The sequence below is a fragment of the Diabrotica virgifera genome, chromosome 9 (assembly GCF_917563875.1).
Source record: "Diabrotica virgifera virgifera chromosome 9, PGI_DIABVI_V3a".
Classification (NCBI taxonomy): domain Eukaryota; kingdom Metazoa; phylum Arthropoda; class Insecta; order Coleoptera; family Chrysomelidae; genus Diabrotica; species Diabrotica virgifera.
The window spans coordinates 62,564,000-62,591,243 of record NC_065451.1 but is presented as its reverse complement, the minus strand read 5'-3'; the positions used below and the strand labels follow the sequence as shown (position 1 = coordinate 62,591,243).

Genomic DNA, 27,244 nt, shown 5'->3' with positions numbered 1-27,244 from the left:
CTACCTCATTCTGAGTAACGTTATATTCTGTTTACATCCGTGGACTACCGCATTCTGAGTAACGTTATATTCTGTTTACATCCGTGGTTAAACGTTAGACAAATATATAACCTACAAGACAATTATTATATTTAACTATAGCATAGAAACTAAATTATGGATGTTACAACTGTTTTATTTTACAATTTTATTCTTATTAAACATTTTATAATTATCAAATAACCAATAAGGATTTAGCAACCTGTGCAAGAGACGTCGAATGAAGTAGGTTTTGTGTAAATCCGTGACTGCATAAATATAATGTCAATAATGTGTAATAATTGTTTAAATTTAAACAAATTAAGGCAGTGTATTAATTTTTTAACTGATTTCTGTGCAATTTATTTAGGTATAAGGAATTTAAATTGATTAGTAGGTATTAATTAAATACAGTTTAAAATTTATCACATAGGTACCTATTATAATTAATCGTCGTTTGGAAATTGTGATTTTTATTTTTAGGAAAAACTGTGCTTGTAGAAAAAGTATAGTGTGAAACACGTGCAGAAAGGTAATTTCTCACTCGTTTGAATTGCGGCACTCGCTTGCGCTCGTACCGCAACTTTTCAAACTCGTGAGAAATTAGTACCTTAAATCTTAATCAATTAATTTAATTAATATGAAAATACATACACAAATTAATTCTTTGACAAGGTTGTCAAAACCAAACTTTCATTCAATATAATTAGTTAGCCTGACGACGGTCTTGGTCTCCATGACGATGATTCAAAACGACTGTTATTGTCTACCGATTTGACTTTCGAATATTATATCAAAATAATTTTATTTCATCAAATTGTCAGTAGTAATTTCACAAGAGCTCTGAAAATATTGAATTTTTCCCGAGTGACACTTTGACAGTTTTAATTTGTCAACTAATTATGTCAAAGTGTTACGAGAGCAAAAATTCTATATTAATTTCAGAGGTCGAGTGCAATTTGTTGCGATTATTTCATGAATAAAACTATTCAAAACCAAAATTTTATTGTAATTTATTTATGTAAGTACCATTAAACACACAGTTTTTATAAATATTTAACGATTGAAAGTCATCACTTTTATAATTTTTAAAACATTAATTGTCATTAATGTCACTGAATGTATTTTTTCGTAGCAACGAAGGGCATCTGACGTAATATAGTTAACGACGGGAGATTATCAAAAATTAACGATTTAATTCAGATTTCTGTAGCTTTCTATTGGTCAGAATCTCCTATGAATGAAATAATCGCGTTAATTTCATTAAAACAGGAACGCAATAAGATATATTTGAAATAAATTAGTAAATAATTCTAAATGTTAGTTTATTGCATGTATTATAATTACTTTAAGGCCATATTAACATATCTAAATTAACACGCGTGCGGAAAAGTAAAAACCGCGTGGGGAAAAGTAACACGCGTGCGGAAAAATGAAACTTTCTAAACTAAAATGCGTGCGCGAAAGTAGACATTTTTGCACGCTCGTAGAAAAAGTAAATTGGAATATTTCATAAATATGCAAGGAACAATGTAAGAGAAGCCTGGGGAGAAAACGAGTCTGCTGTCTAAAAAATTTGAGAACTTGCTTCGAGCAACGAATAGGCACTATTATAAAAGAAAATTTATTTTTTTTTGTGTTAATTTGATGGCCTTGGCCGAGAAAATTAGCCAGACATTTTGTTATTTTAAAAACAAACAAATTTTTTTTTCAATCAGACGAATTTTTTTCTGTATTTCTAACTCTAAAACATAACAAACTAACATATTACCATTATTATTTAAATAATACACTGTTTTGGTTGTAAATATATTTTTTTTATTTTTATTTTTTTTTGTATTTTTTATATTGTCAATTTGTTTTTTTTATTATTTTTTGTATTATCTTTTTTATTATTATTTTTTACTAATTGTTTCTTTACTACGCTAAGACATAAACCCGATTCAACATATCGGAGGTTTACATCTTCTTAGTTTTTTTTCTTTTTCTTTTCTTTTTTTTTTTTTCTTTTTTTATTTTTCTTTTTTTTTTGCTTTTTTTGCTTTTTTTTTATTTTTTAACAAAACAAACATGTTTGTTTTTGCCAAAGTAGGCATGTTTTAACAAACATGCCTACTTTGATTTAACAAAATTTCTTAAATACAGGGTAAATTTTATTGCTATAATCTATATTTACAGTTTTTGTTATGTTTGTAAATTGTTTTTAATGCATTAATATCTTCAGAAAATATCAAATTGTTCAGGTAGACGGGAAGTGGAATTTTTAATATATTAAAATTATCATAAAATTTGTTTATATTTACTGATTAATGTGAAAATTTTTGGACACGTATTTTCACAATTCTTTGGATATTTCGTAGCAAATAATGTTTAGTATATTGCAGTGATTTTATTTATTAGTTATTGCACTAATTTATATAGTTTTTAATTTTTACAGTTATTTTAACACTAATAAAGTGATCTACGCTAACACTAAAAACACAATAATTTTTAATATATTTATATTTATTACTTGACAATACAAATTTATATTTTAGACTGACTTCCAACGATTTCATTTCTCATATTTTTGTTGACTCGTTTGACAGGTTTCTAGATCTCCCGAGTGCCGTTACTTGGGGTACTCGATCTTCGAACACATGCTTACTCGAATCATCTAGATTGGCACGAATCTTTGCAGTTAGGATGGGGATCAGTAGCGTAGTGAGCGTAACAATATAAAAAAATGAAGGACGTCTCTGCTAATTTTAGGCTATATTACAAAGACTTTCGGGGAACTGGCCTTGACAAATATTGCATAGCGGAAATTTTTAAATGATTAAGATTATATACAAAATAAGATTAGGATGCGATAGAATGAGCGAAAACGGTAGAAGACCCAGAAAAGTAACAATATCTTCTTAGAAAGAATTTATATGACATACAAAATCGATTCGACCAAAAATTGTTAAAATAAAAAAAATGATGCATAACTATGGACTAAAAAGAACGAAAATTCTGCAGAGGACCAAATAATATTAACTGTTTCTAATACTGAGTTATAAGGCACTGTTATAAAGTTTTGTAAAATTATTATAAAACAATTAACTCATTTTATATCATTTGTATGTAATGTCTTTACAGTTTTTTTTATAAAGTAACACATTTACAACTATCAAAAAGCATTAAAATCCTTAAAATGTTTTTTAAATCTTTATTTATGTTTTGTAAAATTTATTTATTACTATTTTTTGTAAATAAATCATTTGTAAACCTAGCTTATATTTTTTATATCATATAGTTATTTATGTATGTACCTAGAGACTCTCCCTTCTTATAAAGTTCATGTTTCTTCCCAAAATCACAAGATAATGTGGCGATTACCGCACCATTGGCTAGATGTCTCATGTACCAAAAGTACTACTGAAACTCATCCATATCATCGAATCATAAACTGTACAGTACAGACATTAATGATACATAATTTGGGTTTTGCAAAGGCCTAGGAACACGTAAAGACGTGAAGCTCTTTTTTCACTTAATATACTAATACAAAGGTGGACGCCAACCAATACGTGTGTTTTATTGACTATAATAAAGCATTCGATAAAGTACGAGACAAACAATTAATGAATGTCCTGAAATGAAAGAAGATAGATTACAGTGGCCTCACGATCGTATCGAATAATTTATATTATAAACAGCGATCAAAAGTACGTGTTAACGAACAGATGTCAGGGGTAATTGAAATTTGACGGGAGGTGAGACAGGAATGCGTATTGTCGCCAAATCATTTTGATGCCTATTCGCAAGAGGCTAAAAAAGTTCATTAGAGCAAAACAGCTGGAATAAAGGTACACGGAGGTTCCATTAACAACATTAGATATTCGGGTGACAGTTTCATCATGGCGGAAAATATTGAAAATCTTCAGAGGTTATTGCGCAAAATAGCGAAGTATGGACAAGAATACGGTCTAACAATGAATCTAAAAAAAAAACAAAATTTATAAAACTATCGAAAATTCGAAGAAATAACGAGAAAATTCTCATACACGGAACCCATGTATAACTAGTAGACCAATATGTATATCTTGGAACAATGATCAACTCCACAAATGATTACTTCAAGGAAATTAACATCAGAATAGAAAAATCTATGGCAACTTTTCTCACAAAAGAAGAATAGTGACCTGCAGAATAGATTTAAAGCAAGAGCTAATAGTTAGGCTGGCTAGATGCTAAATTTTCTCGAATTTGTTTTATGGAATGGAGATTTGGAGCTTGAATGCGGCATCAACGAAAAAAACTAGTCATTCGAGTTGTGGGTGTACAGTCTTTAACTACACTATAGTGTAAGTCCAGTCCAGTCTTAAAAAAGTTTGCGAAAATTTTGTTTTTTTCGACACGAGTCTGTGTTTTTTGTTTGTTTTGGACGTTTAGTGGAAAACCCTCATAACGTTTCCAGAATTCTATCTTACCTATATTTATGTCTCTCTTCTTCCCTCTACTGATGTGTCCCTATACTTTTTGTAAAAACGTGAAATTTCGAAAAAAAATCAAAACCAAGTTTTTCAAAATTATTTTATTTCTTAAGAGACTAAGCCAAAATACATAATCTAAAAGTATATACACATTATTTCTATCCTAAAATAATACTTCTTTCATTTTATTAATGTTTTTTAAAAAAATATTACACACTTTCGACATTTAGTTTCTTGGTTTATTAGTTAATTTAAAAAGTTTATTGCAAAGTTTCAGAATCAATTGGACGATACACAAAGAACTTGAAAATCTAACTAATTGTACACAGCATGAACTTCATTCATTGTACAAAATTTCGAGAAATTGTTAGATTAGTATTGTCCAGTGACATATTTAATGCCCGGTTGCACCAACAGATCTTAAGCTTAAGTCGAGAATATCATAAGAATTAATATAATATAATTATAATATTGTTACAAGTTCTTTACAATACTTTATTTAAACTCCAATACAATATTACAATACGTTAACAACTTGAACAAACTGACAACTTTTAAATACTCAAAATCTCAAAATACAACTGAACTATCAAATGTCAAACACAATGTTTATATAGTTTTCTGACGTTCTAGACGTCACCAGACATTTCTGGGTTATTCCATGACATCCAGAACATTCTCGTACGTGACTACTTCTTCTTTCACGTCGAGGGACTCTTTCTATGTAGGAACAATCTACGGAACTGTCATAACAATATATTACAATAAGAATACCATAATATAATAATAGACATAATTGATAATAAGGCAAGAATCTAAAATTATGGTGCAACGTAAGTGATACTCAAGGAGGCCCTATCTATAACTAGAGCTTAGCTAAGCTGGAGCTTACGATCTGTTTGTGCAACCAGGCATTAATAAATTTAATTTTCCAAATTTCCATCGCATCGAGCTTCAAAAATATATTAATACATAGTCTAAATAATATTATTTACTTTGTCAAATAACATATGGGAAAAATTCTTTACTGTTGTGTGAATTCTCGAAAAACACACAGATTGTAGTATATATTTATTTTATTTTTGTTGAAATCTTTCTCTAATAGATTTCAGAACAATAAATAGAAACTCCTAGAGACAGATTCAAAAGTTTTGAAAATATCTTGCAAAGAACCAGATATCAACCCTGATATGATTCAGAAGATATCAGAATGACAATAAACTTGGAAATTTTGGTTAAATTAATTATGTAAGTCTGGTTTCTATTGGCAGGTACAGTGCACGTGCACAGATTCTAAAGGTGTCGGTTTGGGATGGCGACCCCCTCATCTATGGGATGGCGTCTGTGCGCAGTATTATAGTCGGTGTACCAAAGAGAAAGTACTCAAAATACAGTTGAACCCGCTTATTGGAATAGCCTTCGTCCCAAGCAAAAATATTCCTATAACCGGGATATTCTAATAACCGATCATTGGTAGCTAGTAGAAACGTTTCGGAACCTCAAAATTATATTCCTTAAACCGGGATATTCCTGTAAACGCTATTCTAATATGCTGGTTCGACATGAAATAACGAATAATATAATGGTTATTTATGTACCAAGTCAGTAAAGTTACTCTTTATCGAACGAGTCTGATATTATGAGCAAAGCGAGTGTAGCGGGCGAGGCGAATAAGAGATGAGTTCGATAAAAAGTATTTACTGTCGTGGTGCATACAAAATTTAATCGCCAACATAATTTGATATTGGTTTTAACACTTACTTGTAATTTACAATTTAAGAACTTTTTAAATTTTAGACGTCATAATAATTTCATGACAGTGATGACAGATAACTTTTGCAAGATGGCCGCTGTCGATTTTTAATCGATAGTTATCAATATTGAATAATTACTAAATCGGTAAAGTTTTGATTTATTGTATATGAATATAATTACAAAATACTACAGAATTTCACATTTTGACATAAATTTAATTAACAATGTCATAAATTTTCTACCATATTTTTAATAATTAAAGTAAATAAATTGTATGTTAACTCAAATAAATAATCGATTACTGCCATCGACCACTTACATTCAATTTCGATTAATCCGGGCATGTAAACTAAAATTATTCTTTCAGTACAATAAAGTGTTACTTTACTGCCGCAAATGAGGACAAATGAGTACAATAATGAATGACTTTAATGACGGTTGGCGATAAAAGTTGTTATTTTATTATTTCGATTACTTTCTCTCTTATACACCTACTATAATACTGCGCATAGACGCCGTACCCCACCGGCACCTTTAGAATCTGTGCACTCTGTTTATAGCCCAATAAATGACCGTTTTGGAGTGTAATTTGCAGGGGCAACTCCGAATTGCATGAAAATTTGGATTTAGGTTCTACTTACCCTCCACTTCAAAGTTGAATTTGTGCCGTTGGTTGCTTTTACTTGGGGGGTGACATTTACCCCTTCTCGGGGGGTGAAACACGCGTGTTTAAAATAAGGTCGGAAATGGATAAACTGACTTATTTTAAGCACCGTTTGTTCTATAAAGTTTTTTACGTAAGTCAATACTTTTCCAGTTATTCGCGATTTAAAATGTTGATTTTTCGACAAAAAAACTACGTTTGCAGACCGTTTTTCCCAAATAACTCAAAAAGTAAATATTTTATCGAAAAAAATATTTTTAGCAAAAGTGTAGCCTACAGAAAAACGAAAAAAATGGTGTACCAGTAAAGTCTACAAATTGAGTAGAAGCAAAGTTGTAGCTCATGAAAATACATTCTTATTCGTCTAATTCCAAATCGAAAAATTCAACGCGAAATCACCGAAGAAAGAAGCGTTTTTCGGAAAAACCTTATTACATTTTTAAAGTATCGAAAAAGGCTTATTATTTTTTTTTACAAAAGTTTACAGCATCAAAAATAAACGAGTTACACTGAAAAAAATGTTAACCCCTTTTTTGGTAAAAAAAATCGTGAAATCCTCCCTCTATTTAACATCCTAAATGAAATTAATCGTTTGGCTTTACCATTTATTTTAACTGTATGTGTATTGTTTATATGATCTGTAAGTTTGATTGGTTTGAAGGGCTTATTTTTGAAAACATTTGGTTGTATAATAAAATAAAATTTTCTAAAAATTTTTGAAAAATTTTATTTTTTCAAGATAACTTAAAAACTATTAGTGATAAGAAAAATCTTAAAGAGTAAAAAAATGTAGAATTTGCTATTATAAATATGCTAGTTTTATTTTGTTTCTCCGTAAGACAAAAATTGGTTAAGATATGGCGGTTCAAAATTTGCATACGCTCGTGAACAGTGACGCATTCAAGCTTTCTCAATTATAACCCTTTCAAGGTGAGACTGACAGATCATATAAAAAATAGATAGGTAAGTAAATTGTTTGTAAAGCGGTAGCGATTAATTTCATTTGGGGAGCTAAACACGGCGAGATTTTCATGATGTTTTACAAAAAAAAAGAGGGCCAACTTTATTTTGAGCGTAACTCGCTTATTTTTAATGCTAAAACGTTTGTTTAAAAATTAAAACAAATCTTTTTATAAACACTTTAAAAACGTTTAAATGGGTTTTCCCGAAAAGTGCTTAATTTTTCGGTGATTCCACCTGGAAATAGTCGATTTGGAATTAGACGAACAAGAACGTATTTTTCATGAGCTACAACTTTGTTTTTATTTGATTGATAAACTTTACTGATACACCATTTTTTGGAGTTTTTTATAAGCTACACTTTTGCTAAGGATATTTTTTTTTCGATAAAATATTTACTTTTTGAGTTACTTGCGAAAAACCGTCTGAAAACGTAGTTTTTTTGTCGAAAAATCAACATTTTCAATGGCAAATAACTCGAAAAGTGTTGACTTAAGTAAAAACTCTATAGAACAAAAGTTGCTTAAAATCAGTCAGTTTATCCATTTCCGGTCTTATCTTGAACGTATGTTTTTTCACCCCCGAGAAGGGGTGACTGTCACCCCCCAAGTAAAAGCAACCAACGGCACAATTTCAACTTTGAAGTGGAGGGTAAGTAGGACCTAAATCCAAATTTCCATGCAATTCGGAGTTGCCCCTGAAAATTACACGGTATCGTCGAATTTCCCGTTCATTCACTGGGCTATAATTGTTTTTAGTATTAATTTTTAGTGCCCACTCTCATCGCTTTTGATTACGTTCAATACCAGAAAATAGCAGATATGCTCAGCGCAACAGGTTTACATGAACGTGAATTACAAATCATCAAAAACTGTAATGGTATTAGATAGCACAAGTGCGGGTGGAGAGCAATATGTCGGAGGAAATAGCTATAAGAACAGGTGTACCACAGGGATGTATATTGTCCCCACTTCTCTTTAGAAAATATGTACTCAGAAAACATCTTCGCCGAGCAGAAAGCATCTTCTTAATCGTTGAACAGGGAATACCTATTCGTATAATAGCCTTTCCAAATTCTTCTCTACCGGTGTGAGATCAGAACTCCTAACCAATCACTATAAAAACGCATCGAAGTTTTTTAAATGTATCATTATATAGTCCATTCATTAACGGTAAAATATTGCAAAACCTCTAAATTTTAAAGAACCGCTTGGATTGACATGAAATTTGGCATACACCTAGGTAACAAGTCAAAGAAAAAAAGTGATATTGTGCCGATATGTGCTTTTACCCTGGGGGTGGTTTTCACCCCCTTTTGGGGGTGAAAAAATATTCGTGCAAAGAAAGTCAGGAAATCGATAAACTGGCTAATTTTAAGTAACTTTTGTTCTATAGACTTTTTTCAATAAGTCAATACTTTTCGAGTTATTTGGCAGTGAATATGTTCATTTTTTCAACACGCTCAATAACCACGCTTTTAGACGGTTTTTCGCAAATAACTCAAATAGTAAGCATTTTGTCGAAAAAACATTCTTAGCAAAAATATAGCCTGTAAAAAATTTAAAAGAATGGTGTATATATCACGACTCTACACCTAGTACAAGCAGAGTTATAGCTAATGAAATATAGGTTCATATTCGTCAAATTCCAAATAGAATACTTTATCGTGAAATGACCAAAAATGAAGCACATTTCGGGGAAAACTCATTACAACTTATTTAAAGTGTTTAATAAAGGCTTCATTTTTGTTTTATAGAAAAAAAATTCTAGTATCAAAATTAAACAAGGTACGCTCAAAATAAAGTTAGTCCCTTTTGGTTTTGGTAAAAAAATCGAGAAAATCACCCCCTAATTAGTATCTTAAATGAACTTAATCGTTACGACTTCACAGATTTCTTGACTCGTGTATATATTGTTTATATGATCTGTAAGTTTCATCGGTTCAAAGTCCTTATTATTGAAAGTGCTGTATTTAAAAGGGGTTGAACGAGTCACTGATCACGAATGTATGCAAATTTAGAAACACCAAACCTCAATAAATTTTTGTCTAACAGAAAAACAAAAAAATACATGATATTTAGAAAAGCAAATCTGACTTTTTTGTTTTTCGAGATTTTTGGTATCTCTAAGAAGTTTTAAGTTATTTTGAAAAAAAAACATCTTTTTCAAAATTTAAATTTTTAAAAATTTTACTTTGAAACCAAATTTCTTCAAAAATAAGCACTTTAAATCGATGAAACTTACAGATCATATAAACACAACATAAGTAAAATAATTTGTGGAGCGGTAACGATTAATTTCATTTAAGTTGCTAATTAGGGGGTGGTCTTCCCGATTTTTTTTTTGCAAAAACAAAAGGGACCAACTTTATTTTGAGCGTAACTTGCTTAAATTTAAAGCTAAAAACTTTTCGTAAAAACAAAAATAAAGCTTTTTTTAAACACTTTAAAAAAGTTGTAATGGGTTTTTCCCAAAAAGTGCTTAATTTTTTGAATATTTTACGTCGAAATATTTATTCTATTTGAAATTTGGTGAATATGAATCTATTTTTCATTGGCTATAACTCTGGTTCTACGAGATCCAGAGACCCAACGCGTACTCCATTTTTTTTACTTTTTTATAGACTATATTTTTGCTAAGAACATTTTTTTTTCACAAAATACTTACTTTTTGAGTTATTTGCGAAAAACGGTCTAAAAATGTGGTTATTTTGTTAAAAAATGAACATATTCACTCGCAAATATCTCGAAAAGTGTTGACTTGGCGAAAAAGCTCTATAGAACAAAAGTTACTTAAAATTAGTCAGTTTACCCATTTCCGGACTTATTTTGGACATCTATTTTTTCACCTCCAAGAGGGGGTGAAAGTCACCCCCAGGGCAAAAGCACACATCGGCATAATATCACTTTTTTTCTTTGACATGTAAGCTATACGTATGCCAAATTTCATGTCAATCCAAGCGGTTCTTTAAAATTTAGAGCAAAAACCGTGCAAGAATGGACTAATAGGAGAATACTACATATTATATTCTCATGACCAAAAGAACAACAAAGACCGAAGTTCTTAACAGAATACAGAAGAACACGGAACAAATGCTAATTATGAAGGAGTTAGGACTAGGCGTATTATTGTTTTATAAAGTTTTACCTTTGTATTTCTCGATATAATTAACGACTTAAAAGGAAGATTGAGCCCAAAATATCACATGACCTTGTTTATGAGCGCTCTCAAATATACAAAATTCGTTAACTGCTTCGATGACGTCATTTTATATAACAAGTATATGTGTACTACATTGTATGTGTATTTTTCCCACGAAATGTTTAAAGCACTTAATTTTGTGTATGTGAACTCTAGTTATAGCTTAATAAAAGCTGGAATGTAAACAAGGAGGTAAACTAACTAAGCAAATACACACCTCTAAACACAATTAACACACCGGTAAAATTTGTATAAAATCTTTATTGTTTGTTAGTTGTTACAATTAAGCCTTATTAAACAGTAAGTGATGTGATGTTTATTATAAATAATTGATAAAATAATAAATAAATTAATGATAAAACTATACGGTCACTTACAGTTTGAAAAACAATAATTTCATTAGTTTTATCCTACATCCCAAATAATACATATTTCTATGTGCAATAAAACTAATAACACTAGACAACAGCCTAGCATAATTGAACTTTTTAGTATGTACATCATATGTAACTGAATCCTTTATATCGGCATGCAAGTACAATTTATACACATATATATTTGTATAATTTATATTATGCCTGATCGGACCCTAATAGTTGTAATTTGTAATTTTAGCATAAAAGTGACCTTTCTGGAGGCCTGACGATGAACATCAAAATTGTTTGTTAGAAACCGGTCGTCCAAAGTATTGATTTTAAATTTAAAAATAAGTTTTATCGATGTGTTAATTATGACCAGGAATATTTCAATTTGCGCTACCTAGTAAGGCATCTAGCGTTTTATTATTCACTCAGTATCTTTCAACTATCTGGACAAAACAATCTAAACAATCCGAAAGACAGAATATATTTTATAAGTCATTTGTGTTGTCTAGCACCTAGGTATCAAAATCAGTAAATAGGAAGACCCCACAAAAACTCTTGAACAAGGCAGATACTCTTCGTTTTGCTACTTCACTGAATCACGCATTTCTTTTTGTCGTTGCCTAGTCGTGACTTTGCTTTGTACTTTGATAGGAATTCCAGTTGCTTGGCATTGATCGCACCTCTCCTCTTTTGTCGGATCAGTTGTACGGCGTCTTCGTAAGTATATCCCAGCTCCATTAAGGCTATGGCCACCATCACTGGAGCTCTTCCCAGTCCTGGAAAGAAATGTTCACATATAATATTTACTGATTACAAAATTAAATTATTACAAAATTAAATTATTTATAAAATTCCACGAGGAAAAATTTCCTGTAGTTGGCTGTATACCATTTATTACAAAAAAACCATGAAATTCTTTATAAAAGGTATATTTGTTAAAATCCCTATACAGGGCTACATCATAAAACAAACAGAAATAGTTTTCAATCGGTTGACCGATCATCATCAGTGTTTCCTAAAATGTGTACAACCTGATAAAATGATACAAAATATTTAAAATTTTGATTATGATTTTAAAAGTTATGTATGTTGTACTCACTTGAATCGAGCATGGTAACCACCAAAGTAAAAATAATTAGGGTAAAAACCCTTTAAACTTAATCCATCATAGGAACATATAAAAATGATGTGACTTTACACATGGATGTATAAAATATCCAATGTTTTACGCTCGAGGTACCATTGAGCTAAATTTAACTTGTTCACATCATGGCTGTGTAGAAGCAAGTGACATTGATAGCGAAAACCCTGAATGGTGACATGAGAGAAATGACAGTTCCACAGGAAGTTTAAATTTCCCTGATGATTTTGTGATATTTATTGTAAAGTTTGTTAAATTATTAACAATAAAAACAGTCACTCACACTATGGTAAATGATCTGTTTAAATGAAAATGAACTTGATGTAAAAGTTAGCATATTTGTAATGAAAGAGATAGGCAAACCATATTACACGTTGAACTAAAACTTAATAAACGTTATCAAGCCCTATTATCTGGACATCTAGGGCTTAGAAAGGCAATTTTATATTGGTATCAAGTTATCGATTTTATTCGAAGCTTTTGCTTTTGCTATTGCTTTTCTAAGCCCTAGATGTCCACATAATAGGGCTTGATAACTTTTATTAAGTTTTCGTTCAAAGTGTAATGTGGTTTGCCTATCTCTTTCATTACAAATATTCTAACTTTTACATCAAGTTCATTTTCATTTAAACAGATCATTTAAACTTTACAATAAATATCACAAAATCATCAGGGAAATTTTAACTTCCTGTGGAACTGTCATTTCTGTCATGTCACCATTCAGGGTTTCCGCTATCAAAGTCACTTGCTTCTACACAGCCATGATGTGAACAAGTCAAATTTAGCTCAATGGTACCTCGAGCGTGAAACATTGGATAATTTATACATCCATGTGTAAAGTCACATCATTTTTATATGTTCCTATGACGGATTAAGTTTAAAGGGTTTTTACCCTAATATTTTTACTTTGGTGGCTAGCATGTTCGATTCAAGTGAGTACAACCCATAACTTTTAAAATCATAGTCAAAATTTTAAATGCTTTGCATCATTTTATCAGGTTGTACACATTTTAGGAAACACTGATGATGATCGGTCAACCGATTGAAAACTAGTTCTGTTTGTTTTATGATGTAGCCCTGTACAGGGATTTTAACAAATATACCTTTTATAAAGGATTTCATGGTTTTTTTTAATTATTTATCTGATGGTGTGATACGTAACTTCAACAAGTATCTGCGATTTAAAAAAAAACTCTAAAAAGACTAACCTTTTTAGGTAACTATCCATGCTAAATTTTAGTGCGATGTAGCTATTAGTATCTTTTAACAGTTCCCAAAAGTTGACGTGTATGGAAAAATGAAGCATAATATGGAGAAAGAGAATTTCGATATATCGTTAAACATTACTATTTGAGGAATACATCGGCGAAAAAAAAATTAAAGCCTGGATAAATATTATGAGAATAATGCTTCTTCGGACTTGGAAACCCTTCAGTAGACTTTTTAGATTGCAAAACATTTTACAGCAACAGAAAATGCCTAGTGAATGAAATGCAAGCGTTATAATACTCATGCGTGAGAAAGGGGATAAAGAACAATTTCGAAACTAGAGAGGCATATGGCTTATTATAATTCAATAAAATTGTGTTTTTACTAGGAAAGTTTTGGGGTAGTTCTGATTTCTTTCATTATATATTAGTCCAGGGCGCATCTGTTTTGAGATGGACGTTGAGAGGTGACTCAAATTTTTTTGCAGAAATTGCTTGAAAATAAATCAAATAATAATATTTGAGTTATCCTCCCTCTCAAAAAGGTCCGGAACATTGTTTAAATAATCAAAATGTCAAAAATTGAAGGAAAAATTCGATTTTTTTTCTTCGTTTTTCTTTGCGTAATTAAATTTCCTACAACATAAAATTGGTTAACAATTTAAAAAATAGTCACCCTAGTTGCAAAATAGCAATAATTGCGAAAAAACCATACAAAAACAAGTATTCGCATTTTACGTTTTTCAACCATTTATGCTAAACTTAGGACCTTCATATTGCACCCAGGAAAACTTCATGATACAGTAAAACAATACTGTAAATTTCATTAAGATCGGTTCAATAAATTTTGCAAAATAAATTTTGAAATCCAGCTCTCGCAAAAAAAATTCATTTTTTCAAAATGTTACAGGACTGAAAATAAAGCAGATAGCAAGTTGAATTTTGTTTTGCTTATAGAAGTGTACTGTACCTTTCATTTGCAATTTTCAAAATTAAAATCTATTAATTACCACGGCGTCAGAAAATTTTTGAAATAAACAATAATTTTTGGTGCTACGCGCAGGACAGCGGTGTTCGATTCACACAAGTTGAGTTCCACCAAAATTTCTTCCAATCATTATCTAATATATTATTATCTTACTCTATATTTTGTTGTATTTTAATATTTTAATTCCACAAAAATCAAACTAATTTTATTATTGTTTGTGAAATATTGTTTAAACAATTGCATATGTTTAAAAATAATAAACTTTTATTATTTAAGTTAAAATATATGAACAAAGAAAGTTTTTGCTAATAAAAGTGTTATTTCAAAGGATAGAGTATGTGTTTTTATTTTGCAATAAACAAATTTATTTATTTATATCGAAATGTAATAAAAATTAAAATGTATCAGTCATTGTCAAATGTCATTGGAATGCCCAATCAGAGCAAACTATCCGCTGTCCTGCGCGTAGCACCAATAATTAATGTTTATTTAAACAAATTCCTGACGCCGTGGTGTTAATCGATTTTAATTTTTCAAAATTGCAAATGAAAGGTACAGTACACTTCTATACGCAAAAAAATTTTCAACTTGCTATCTGATTTATTTTCAGTCCTGTAACATTTTGAAAAAATGAATTTTTTTTACGAAAGCCGGATTGCAAAATTTATTTTGCAAAATCTATTAAACCGATCTTAATGAAATTTAAAGTATTGTTTTACTGTATCATAAAGTTTCTCAGGGTGAAATATGAAGGTCCTGAGTGTAGCATAAATGGTTGAAAAACGTAAAATGCGAATACTTGTTTTTGTATATTTTTTTCACAATTATTGCTATTTTGCAACAAGGGTGACTATTTTCTAAATTTTTATCCAATTCTATATTGTTGGAAATTTAATTAGGCAACTTTTATGTTAGTCAACTTATCTCAGAAATGAATAATTTTAAAGTTATATCAAATAACCAAGAAAAAAATCGAATTTTTCCTTAATTTTTTGACATTTTGATTATTTAAACAATGTTCCGGACCTTTTTTAGAGGGAGGATAACTCAAATATTATTATTTGATTTGTTTTCAAGCAATTTCTGCAAAAAAATTTGAGTCACCTCTCAACGTCCAAATGTACTAATATTTTTACAGATGCGCCCTGGTCTATATGGATTTTGGGCTGCTGAATCCGAATATGAGGTTCGCGGACAAAATTTTGTGACGGAACATTGAAAAAATCGCGAAAAAAGCGAAAAATTTCTGCTTTTTCCCGCTTTTTTGCTTAAATCTGGCAAACTATTAACTTTAACTGAATCGTTTGTTAACAGAAATTAAAGTACTTAAAAATCTCTACAAATATCACTATATACTTTTTTTTTCAGACGAAACCGTTCAGTCTAAAGTGCAAGTTGAAAATCTCAAAACTCTGCAAAGCCACATTCTTAAACTTAATTTTTTGTTATAATGCTGTCATTTGATGAATAATTTCTCCTAATGTCTAATAGTGGAACTTTTTTGTTACTTCTTCTTCTTCATGTACCATATCCTTTCAGAACATTGGTTACCATCATAGCAATCTTAATTTCATTCACTGCGACCCTAAGTAGCATGCTTATATCAACACAATACCAATCTCGCAAGTTCCGAGGTTCTTCTTCGTCCTGGACTGCGTTTGTTTGCTATTTTTCCTTGCATAATATTTTGCAGTAACGTATATTTGGGACCTCTCATTACATGTACGAAATACTCCAGCTTTTTTTGTTACACTGGGTCAAATGGCGCCAGAGTCAGACATATATGCAGAAATTTGCAGCAGTTATGTACCATATGTCAAATCAAACTATAAATCAAGTGCCATTGTCGTTTTCGACCAATACCCTGACGAGGCTTGTGATAGCATCAAGCGCATAGAACGATTAAGAAGAGCACAAAGAACACAATCTGCTGCAATACCATTCACAGAAATTATGGTACCCACTGTCTCGCAGGATAGATTTCTTGCAAACCCAAAGAATAGGAGCCGGTTGATATATATGTTAATGAAAAAACTTCATGATGCAAACATTGATTCAAAGCAAGCTCTGGAGGATCTTGATATCCTAATTATCAAAACAGCTCTTGACATCGCACCGTCAAATGAACATGTGACAGAGGTGGAAGAAGATATCGACCTTCTGTTCATTTTGATTGGCCTGTGTAATCCTAATACAAAAACAGTATTTTTTCTGAAACCAGGAAAAAAAAAGGTTTCGCAAAGCTTCTACAACCCTCATTTGGCTGCTGAAAAATCCTATTGGAACATATCTTATTCCTACATGCGATGAATGGTTGTGATACTACTTCTGCGTTGTTTAATCACGGGAAACTAAAATTTCTTAAAGTCCTGCAGAAGAACACAGATTTGAAACCAATCTTTGAGGCTTCTAAAGACCCTAATGCACATCAAGATGAGCTTTCCACAGAAGGAAACACGTTTCTCATGGCTCTATATGGAAGAAAAAAAAGAGACCAGTTTGTAAGATTTGAGATACAGACAATAAGTATCTTCATCATACAAAAATAAGACCAACATTGCCTCATTACCCCCTACCGAAGCTCCTGCACGAGAGCATTCACTTAAGAGTTTACTATCAGGTGAAGCAATGGTTATCCTTATATCAAGCGACACCTGACGAGCAACAAAAAATCCAAGTGGGGTTGGGAAAAAAACTACTAGTGGTGTCGTGCCAGAGCCAACCACTTTGGACCCTGCAACCAGCTCACTACTACGCTTTATTTCGTGTAAGTGTAAAAAGGGCTGCCAACGCAATTGTGAATGCAGGAAGGCGGGCCGCTGTTGCTCCCCAATTTGAAAATCAGGCGAAGGACTGTATGACAATTTTGAGCCCCCGGAAGATAGCTCTGATATAGACGTAGAAGAGACTGAAGAAAGAGACAGAGGTATGTAAAGTCTCACAAGTTATTTCGTATTAATTCGTCTCTCCTTGATATATGATCACAAGTCAGCATCTCACTAACTCTTTTATTTTCCAGGAGAAAACTACCCCTGACGCTGAAATTGGAGCAATCAGACCCTGAGCCAGGACATGATGACATCGAAGAACCTCAGTACAATGCGGAAGGTATGTTTAATCTCACAATATATTTTGCAATCGTTATATCTCCTTTAGAACTGACACCCTCTCTTTTATTTTCCAGAACCAGCAGAATATGTATCGGGACTCATCGCCACCGGAGAGACAGATCCAAGACCTTCTAAAAGACAGCGGCTTATATAATTTTATATTATACAATATTTTGTATTTTAATTTATTTTGTATTTTAATTTGGAATACTAATAATCACATTTTAAGTTTTATTTTGTTTGAATCCTCTCTTTTGTGAGACTGAATTTGTATAATTTCGACATTTTTTTCTTTTTAATTATTATTTCCATAAAAGGAAGTTTGAGTACTTTGTTTTTTAATTACAGTAGGAAAAATGAAAGAAAACCCATGAACGAACATATAAAACACGCTGTATTTTCCTGTAACCGTGTCACACAAAAAATTGGCCAGCGCAAGTATATGTAATAATTATTGTTACATGTACTTGCGCTGGCCAATTTTTTGTGTGACACGGCTACAGGAAAATACAGCGTGTTTTATATGTTCGTTCATGGGTATTCTTTCATTTTTCCGACTGTAATTGTTCAGAAAGCTAGGAAAATGTGCTCAAGTGACAGCATTCTAATAAAAAATAAAGTTTTCTGATGTAAAAAGTGAGTTTTGCAGAGACCGTTAAAAATTGGCAAATTTCAACTTGCACTCTAGACCGAACGGTTCGTCTGAAAAAAAAGTAAATAATGATATTTGTAGAGAATTTCAAGTACTTTAATTTATGTTTACAGACCTTTTACTAAAAGTTAAAATTTTTTCAGATTTAAGCAAAAAAGCGAGAAAAAGCAAAAATTTTTCGCTTTTTTCGTGATTTTTTCAATGTTCCGTCACGAAATTTTGTCCGCAAACCTCATATTCGGATTGAGCAGCCCAAAATACGTATATAATGAAAAAATCAGAACTACTCCAAAATTTTCCCACTAGGAGGTACGTAGAATACAAATTTACTGAATTATTAGTACAGCTTATAAATAGGGGCTAATACCGTATTAAGACAATATTCTAAGCGACTACCAATGCGGCTTTCGTGCTGAAAGGTCAACGATAGATCAAAGTATAAACCAATAGCAATAGAGTGTAGACACATTTTTGATAGGCAAATTTAGAAAAAAATTGGGAATTCAACCTAGATGTATGTACAACAAATTTTCGTATATTTCCAGAAAGCATATGATTCGAGAAAAAGAAGCAGAGTATGGGTAGCAATGATATAAATGGGAATAGCAAGAAAATTGCAGGAGCTAACTCAAATGGGCGACGTCCAAAACACATAACGACTCTAACTTATCGACAATAAGTTTACGAGAAGTGCAGGATAAATTGAAAATGGAATTACAAAAAAAATATGTATGTCTTACGGGATCCGAATTTCAATGCATTTTTTTTTAGAATTCTTGTATCAAAGTTGCGGGTGAAGTTAGGCATTATCGATTTTGTGGGAGACCCAACTCAAATGTGCAAGACACATATTTGTGCACAGGTAAATATAGGAAACAGAATATCGATGCCATTTAGTATAACATCAGGACTTACACAAGGATACCCCTTATCACCATTGCTATTCTGGCATCGCTGGCCTTAGAATATGCAGTAAGTAAAATATCGTCTGGATACAAGTTATTGTTGGCCTTTGCTGACGATCTAGATGGAGTCGCTCATTCTACAAGAGACGTGACAAAGGTGCTTTCACAACTCGAGGAAAAAACAGATAGTCTGGGTCTTTAAATAAATGAAAAGAAGACGAAATATATGCTAGTAACCAAAAATCCTTGGTAAATAAGCTTGGTAAAACAAAGCCTCACACAGTGTATCGAGGAATTCAAGCCCATATCAGACAGAGTAGCATATATTATCATCAAAATTAATAAAAGAACCACCCTGAAAGTGATCCAAGTATACGCTCCAACCAAAAGCCACGATGAAGAAGTAGAAATATTTTATGATAAAATAATAACAACTATAGAAACAAATAAAACAAATTACGAAATACTATTAGGAGATTATAATGCTAAATTGGGCAAAAAAGAAGAAGCTTGTGAACATTTAATTGGCAATTATGGCTATGGGAAAAGAAACGATAGAGGAGAAATGCTTCTCAATTTCATGAATGAACATACCATGTACTCAATGAACTCCTTTTTCAATAAAAAACCAAGCAGAAAATGGACATGGATGAGCCCCGATAAAAAGACAAAGAATGGAATAGATTATATCTTAACGAAAAATAGAGTAATAAGAACAAAACTAGTAATAAACAAAAAACTAAAAAGAAAAAGAATACATGAAAAAAGATACAAATGGACATCTGAAGAAATAAAAAATAGTGAATTTAATAAAAAGATAATGCGTGCGTTAAATCAAGTTAACATGCAGCAGATAAACTCCAATGATATTGATGATTTGAATCACCTTATAACCGAAGCAGTGAACAAAAGCATTCTGCATCTGAAAAAACCAAAAACAACACACAATGAATTAGACAAAGAAATATTACAACAAATAGAAAAAAGGAAGATCTTAAATAAATCTAACAAAAAGGGAACCGAAGAATATAGAGAACTTAATAGGCAGATTAGAAAAGGAATCAGAAAACAAAAAAGAAAAGAAGAAGAAAAATTAATAACAATAACTATTAAAAAAAAATAAGAGTATGAAATGCCCCAAAACGACACTAGGACGACGTCAGATAATATCATTAATGGGAAAAGACGAAAATGAAATCACAAATCACAACTAGAGAAAACATACTGAAACTAATAGAAGAATTTTACAAGGAACTCTACAGAACACATCAACAAGACGATGAAATGAGACCAGCACAGAAACTAATAGAAAATGTTGGATCGGAAATAATGTCAAAAGTAACAATTTCAGAGGTAACTACAACATTGGAAAACATGAAGAAAAATAAAGCTGCAGGAGAAGATAGAATTACCAGAGTCATGATATTAGAAGGAGGTAAGGAACTCATTGCAATTGTAACTAAGGTTATAGACAGTTGTTTACACCATGGCAAAGTCACCCGTGTTGAGCTGGCCCCCCCACTTGCAAAAATTAAAAAACAAATAGCCCTGATTTATGAGCTATTTATGAGCTCTCATATTCCGCAAACTAAAAATTTTGAGCTCGTTCCACTGAGCAGGAATTTAATACCCTAGTGGGGGGGGGGGGCTGAGTCAGCCCCCCACTACTTAAAAATAGGAATATTGAATCGGTTTTTGCGGCAGAATTACGAGCTATTTATGAGCTCTTGAAATTATATAGTTTCGATTTTTGAGCTCATCCCCTTCACCCCCAAACAACCCTTTAATTGATTTAACTTAAGAGAAAAATGCTGAGAAAACTAAAAATATATCGTATTGCGAATATAATTCCTATAGCTTATATACTCTAAGAATAAACTATTAAATCAAGAGCATTTCGATTATTGAGCTACAACCCCTTCGCCAGAAAACCACCCTATCTTCCCGGCTTAAGAGAAAGTTGTATTTAAAATGCGTTAAACTAATTATTTGGCGACTACATATCATTTAATAATTTATAAGCTTCCAAATTACGCGCATTTAGATCAGTAAATTGCAATTTATTTTGTATAGTGCAGTCACTGAAGGTAACAATCAACGATTACCTTCAATTTCGGTGAACCTTCATCGATTTTCACGAAAATTGGTCAGTGGTTAGAGGATACGTCAAGAAACAAAGGTGACATGGTACCACCTTGCGCCTTTACCCTGAGGGTGGATACCGCCCCTTCTCGGGGGTGAAAATTATTTTATAAAAAATAAATGCACAAATCAATAAAAGAACAAATTAAAAGCAAAATTTATTATATAAAATTAATAAAATAAGTCAATACTTTTTAAGTTATTAAAGATCAAAGATTTTAATTATTTGTGAAAAAAATGCATGTTTTGAAAAGGTTTTTTGTAAAACACTGAAAAACTTTAAGTTTTTACAAAAAAGTTAATAGTAGTTTAATTCTTAATAAACTCTTAAATCACGCGTCTTTCGATTATAGAGCTACAACCCCTTCGCAAGAAAACGACCCCATATTCCCGGCTTAAGAGAGAGTTGTTCTTAAAATAATTTAAATTAATTATTTGGCGACTACATATCGTTTAATAATTTATGAGCTTGCAAAATATACGCATCTCAATTATTGAATTGCCATTTTCTTTCTATAGTGCAGTCACTGAAGGTAAAAATCAACTAGTACCTTCGATTTCGGTAAATCTCCATTCATTTTCACGAAAATTGGTGAGCGGATTTTGATACTATCAACTTTTTCTGCATCTTATTTTTCATAGGTATTTCTAAGTACTTTGACAAGTATTTAGTACCTAAGTGTTATAAAATGCATCTCTTTCCCGTTATTTAAGCTTGAACCCTTAGATTTTAACAGTCGCGGAAAAAAATATACATTTAATTACCAATAACTTACTTTAAATTAACATTAAAGGGTTTTTCAAGTACCTAAGCAATTTATAATATTTTTATTAGCTTCAATTTTAGTGATGAAAACTTTTTTGTAAAAACTTACAGTTTTTGAGTCATTTATGAAAAATCGCTCTAAAGCATGCATTTTCTTTCCAAAAATTAAAATATTTGATCTTTAATAACTCAAAAAGTATTGATTTATTTTAATCACAATATATAACAAATTTTGCTTACAATTTGTCCCTCTCTCGATTTGTGGGGTTATTTTTAATAAAGTAATTTTCACTCCCGAGAAGGGGTGACATATACCCCAGGCTAAAACCCCAAGTTGTTATTGTCAATTCGTGAAAATAAATGGAGATTTACCGAAATCGAAGGTACTAGTTGATTTTTACCTTCAGTGACTGCACTATAGAAAGAAAATGGCAATTCAATAATTTAGATGCGTATATTTTGCAAGCTCATAAATTATTAAACGATATGTAGTCGCCAAATAATTAATTTAAATTATTTTAAGAACAACTCTCTCTTAAGCCGGGAATATGGGGTCGTTTTCTTGCGAAGGGGTTGTAGCTCTATAATCGAAAGACGCGTGATTTAAGAGGTTATTCTTAGAATATAAGCTATACGAATTAAACTACTATTAACTTTTTTGTAAAAACTTAAAGTTTTTCAGTGATTTACAAAAAACCTTTTCAAAACATGCATTTTTTTCACAAATAATTAAAATCTTTGATCTTTAGTAACTTAAAAAGTATTGACTTATTTTATTAACTTTTTATTGACCAATTTTCGTGAAAATCGATGAAGGTTCACCGAAATTGAAGGTAATCGTTGATTTTTACCTTCAGTGACTGCACTATACAAAATAAATTGCAATCTACTGATCTAAATGCGCGTAATTTGAAAGCTTATAAATTATTAAATGATATGTAGTCGCCAAATAATTAGTTTAATGCATTTTAAGTACAACTTTCTCTTAAGCCGGGAAGATAGGGTGGTTTTCTTGCGAAGGGGTTGTAGCTCAATAATCGAAATGCTCTTGATTTAATAGTTTATTCTTAGAGTATATAAGCTATATGAATTATATCCGCAATACGATATATTTTAAGTTTTCTCAGCATCTTTCTCTTAAGTTAAATCAATTAAAGGGTTGTTTGGGGGTGAAGGGGATGAGCTCAAAAATCGAAACTATATAATTTCAAGAGCTCATAAATAGCTCGTAATTCTGCCGCAAAAACCGATTCAATATTCCTATTTTTAAGTAGTGGGGGGGGGGGGGGGCTGACTAGGGTATTAAATTCCTGCTCAGTGGAACGAGCTCAAAATTTTTAGTTTGCGGAATATGAGAGCTCATAAATAGCTCATAAATCAGGGCTATTTGTTTTTTAATTTTTGCAAGTGGGGGGGGGGCAGCTCAACACGGGTGGCAAAGTCCCTAAGAGCTGGAACAACTCTAAAGTAATCTTATTTCACAAGAAAGGTGATAATCGAAAGTTGGAAAACTACAGGCCCATCAGTCTACTGTCACACCTGTTTAAAATACTCATCAAAGTCATAACTACTCGACTAACAAGGAAATTAGATGAATACCAACCATATGAACAGGCAGGTTTTAGAAAAGGCTGTTCAACTTCCGATCACCTGTTAACCACAAAAAGATTAATATGTAACGAATACAAGTTTCCAGTTTTTATAGCATTTGTAGACTACGAAAAAGCTTTCGACAATATAGAACACACGGCCGTAATAAACGCAATGCAAAATTGTAGAATAGACAGCAGATATATTAACTTAATAAAAGAAACTATGAACCAAGCTCCAGCTACATACTACCTAAATAAAAATGAATACACGACCCCTGTACCATTAAACAGGGGAGTCAAACAGGGAGACACTCTATCACCCAAACTGTTCACCTTAGTTTTGGAGAACGTGTTTAAAAATCTAAATTGGAAATATAAGGGAATAAACATCAATGGCCGCTACCTCAGTCATCTACGATTTGCGGATGACATAATTCTGATAGCTACTGACCTACAAGGACTGAAAACCATGCTTTCAGAACTACACACAGAATCTTCTAAAATAGGACTGAAAATGAATTTAAACAAAACAAAAGTCATGCACTCTGAAGAAACCGTAACAATAATAAACGACAAAGTTATAGAAAAAGTTGAAGAATATATATATATTTAGGACAAAAAATAATACTAAATAGGGAAATTTAAACAGAAGAAATAAAAAGAAGAAGAAAGTTAGCATGGGCAGCCTTCGGCAAACTGAACTATATACTCAGAAATCAGAAAATTCAGCTACATCTTAGATCTAAAGTTTTTGATGCATGCATTATTCCGATATTAACATATGGGGCACAAATATGGACCATCACAAAAAAGAATATGGCATATCACTTAAGAAAACCAAAGTCACCGATGTGGTACAAAAATCATTAAAATTGAAATGGGAATACGCTGAACATGTAGCTAGGAACGATCTAAACAAATGGCAGAGAACAATTCTAACCTGGAGACCATACGAACACAAAAGACCCAGAGGCAACCTCCTATGAGATGGACAGATGATCTGAAACGAACTGCCGGGAAAAATTGGCTACAAGTAGCGTAAAACAAAAAACAATGGAAAGGAAGACTTGAAGAGGCTTATGTTCAGATGTGGACGTGAATGGCTAGACGAAGAAGAAGAAGAACCAAAAATCCAAGACCAAGAGTTAGGCAGGACATTAATGATCACAATTTTGAAATAATGTTTTTCCCTCACAAAGAACAATACAAATACACTTTTGAAAACACTAGAGGACAAAGATCTATGATAGACTATATTCTGTCGAATAGAGAGTTACACCCGTCTCTAATCTTGGATGTAAGAGCACTAACATCAGCAGAAATAGGAAGCGATCATAAATTGGTATTGTGCAAAATCAGAATGAAAACACATCTATGTGATAACAAAACAGCAGAATACACCACCAAGATTAAAGTCGAAAGCTTACAGGACGACTCCACCAGATACCTATTCCAAAAAAGACTAACGGAAAAAAGCAGCAACATGTATATCACAGAAAGTGACGGAGTCGAAGAAAGCTGGGCAAAAATTAAGTCTAATATCTTAGCCTCAGCCAAGGAAGTTCTTGGTGAAAGAAACATTAATAAAAATAAATCGCTTCCAAGACGAAGAACTCCATGGTTTTGTACAGAAGTGAAGGAAAAATGTAAAGAGAAGAAAAAAGCCTACCTAAAATACATGTCAACTAAAACACAAGAGGCATACGATAATTATAAGACCATAAGAAACGAAACACATTCAGTAGTAAGAAGAATAAAAAACGATCACTGGGAACGTTTTTCGAAAGAAATGGAACATGATTTTTATGGTCTCCAAAAGGAAATATGGCGCTTTATAAGAGGTCAAAGAATGGAGGTAAAGGAACTAATAGAACCAAAACACATAGAAAAGGATACATGGATTGACTATCTAAAAAAGCTTTATGCAGAGGAAGAACAAATAATGCTAGAACCGGAAACACCAGAAATTACCACAGATGAAGATGTTAATATAAGTGCACAGGAAGTACGAAAAACACTCGAAAAGCTGAAGAACAGAAAAGCTGCAGGTAAGGATGGAATACCAAACGAACTACTGAAATATTGTGGAGCAGCAACGACAGAACAATTAACAACATTAATTAACAAAATCATAAAACACGGTAAAATACCGGAAGAATGGAGAACGAGCGAACTAATCCTACTATTCAAAAAAGGAGATAAAAAGCAGCCAGAGAACTACAGAGGTATCAACTTGTTAAATACTACCCTAAAACTTACAACTAAAATCTTACAAGACGTAATGAATCAGAGGATAAGTTTAGCAGATGAACAACAGGGTTTTCGTACTGGAAGATCGTGTACAGATGCAATATTCGTCATAAAGCAAATTACTGAGAAATCACTAGAGTATAATAGACCAGCATTTCTATGTCTGATTGACTTAAAGAAAGCATTTGACAGAGTAAGACTCAGGGATGTAATCCACCTTCTGTATAATAGAGAAATCCCTCTAGATATCATAAAAACTATTGAGAACATCTACCAAAATAACAAGATGGAAGTCAGAATAGATGAACTTACAGAACCTGTAGATATAGGCAGCGGAATAAGACAGAGAGACTCATTGAGTCCTCTGCTTTTCAATTTAATCATGGATGAAATCATCAAAAACGTCAACAAAGGAAGAGGATATAGAATGGGAAACAAAGAAGTAAAAATACTCTGCTACGCAGACGACGCAATATTGATAGCCCAAGATGAAGATAGTCTGCAAAGATTAGTCCACAGATTTAACATAAGAGCAAAAGAATTCAATATGACAATTTCATCTCAAAAAACTAAAACTTTAGTAATCAGTAAAGAACCAATCAGATGCAAAATAGAAATTGATGGTATCAGTATTGAACAAGTAATGGAAGTAAAATACCTTGGAATTACATTGTCAAGTTACGGAGACCTAGACAAAGAAGTGAGAAATCAAGTACAAAAAGCAAATAGATTGGCAGGATGCCTTAATAACACTATATGGCGAAACCGACATATTAACACTGAGATGAAGTCAAGAATTTATAAAGCCAGTGTAAGACCAATAATGACATATGCATCAGAAACAAGACCCGATACAGCCACAACACAAAGACTACTGGAAACGGCAGAGATGAGAGTACTGAGAAGAATTACAGGAAATACACTGAGAGATCGAAAGAGGAACGAAGATATTAGAAGACAATGTAACGTACAGTGTATAAACGAATGGACACTAAATAGAAAAAAAGAATGGAACAACCATATAACCAGAATGGGGGAGACACGTGTGGTCAAAATAGCACGAGATA

At 31.9% G+C, this 27,244-nt stretch overlaps 1 protein-coding gene across 4 annotated transcripts in view; it reads right to left on the bottom strand.

Moving 5' to 3' along the window:
* Positions 1–4,564: 4,564 nt before the first annotated feature.
* LOC114325182 (PRL-1 phosphatase-like) overlaps positions 4,565–27,244 on the bottom strand; it is a 113,240-nt gene continuing 90,560 nt past the window's right edge. For all 4 annotated transcript variants that reach the window (XM_028273176.2, XM_028273174.2, XM_028273175.2 and 1 more), the window contains exon 3: positions 4,565–12,199. In XM_028273176.2, the coding sequence (XP_028128977.1) occupies positions 12,012–12,199 (188 nt within the window). In that variant the 3' untranslated portion in view covers positions 4,565–12,011. The remainder of the gene's footprint in view (positions 12,200–27,244) is intronic.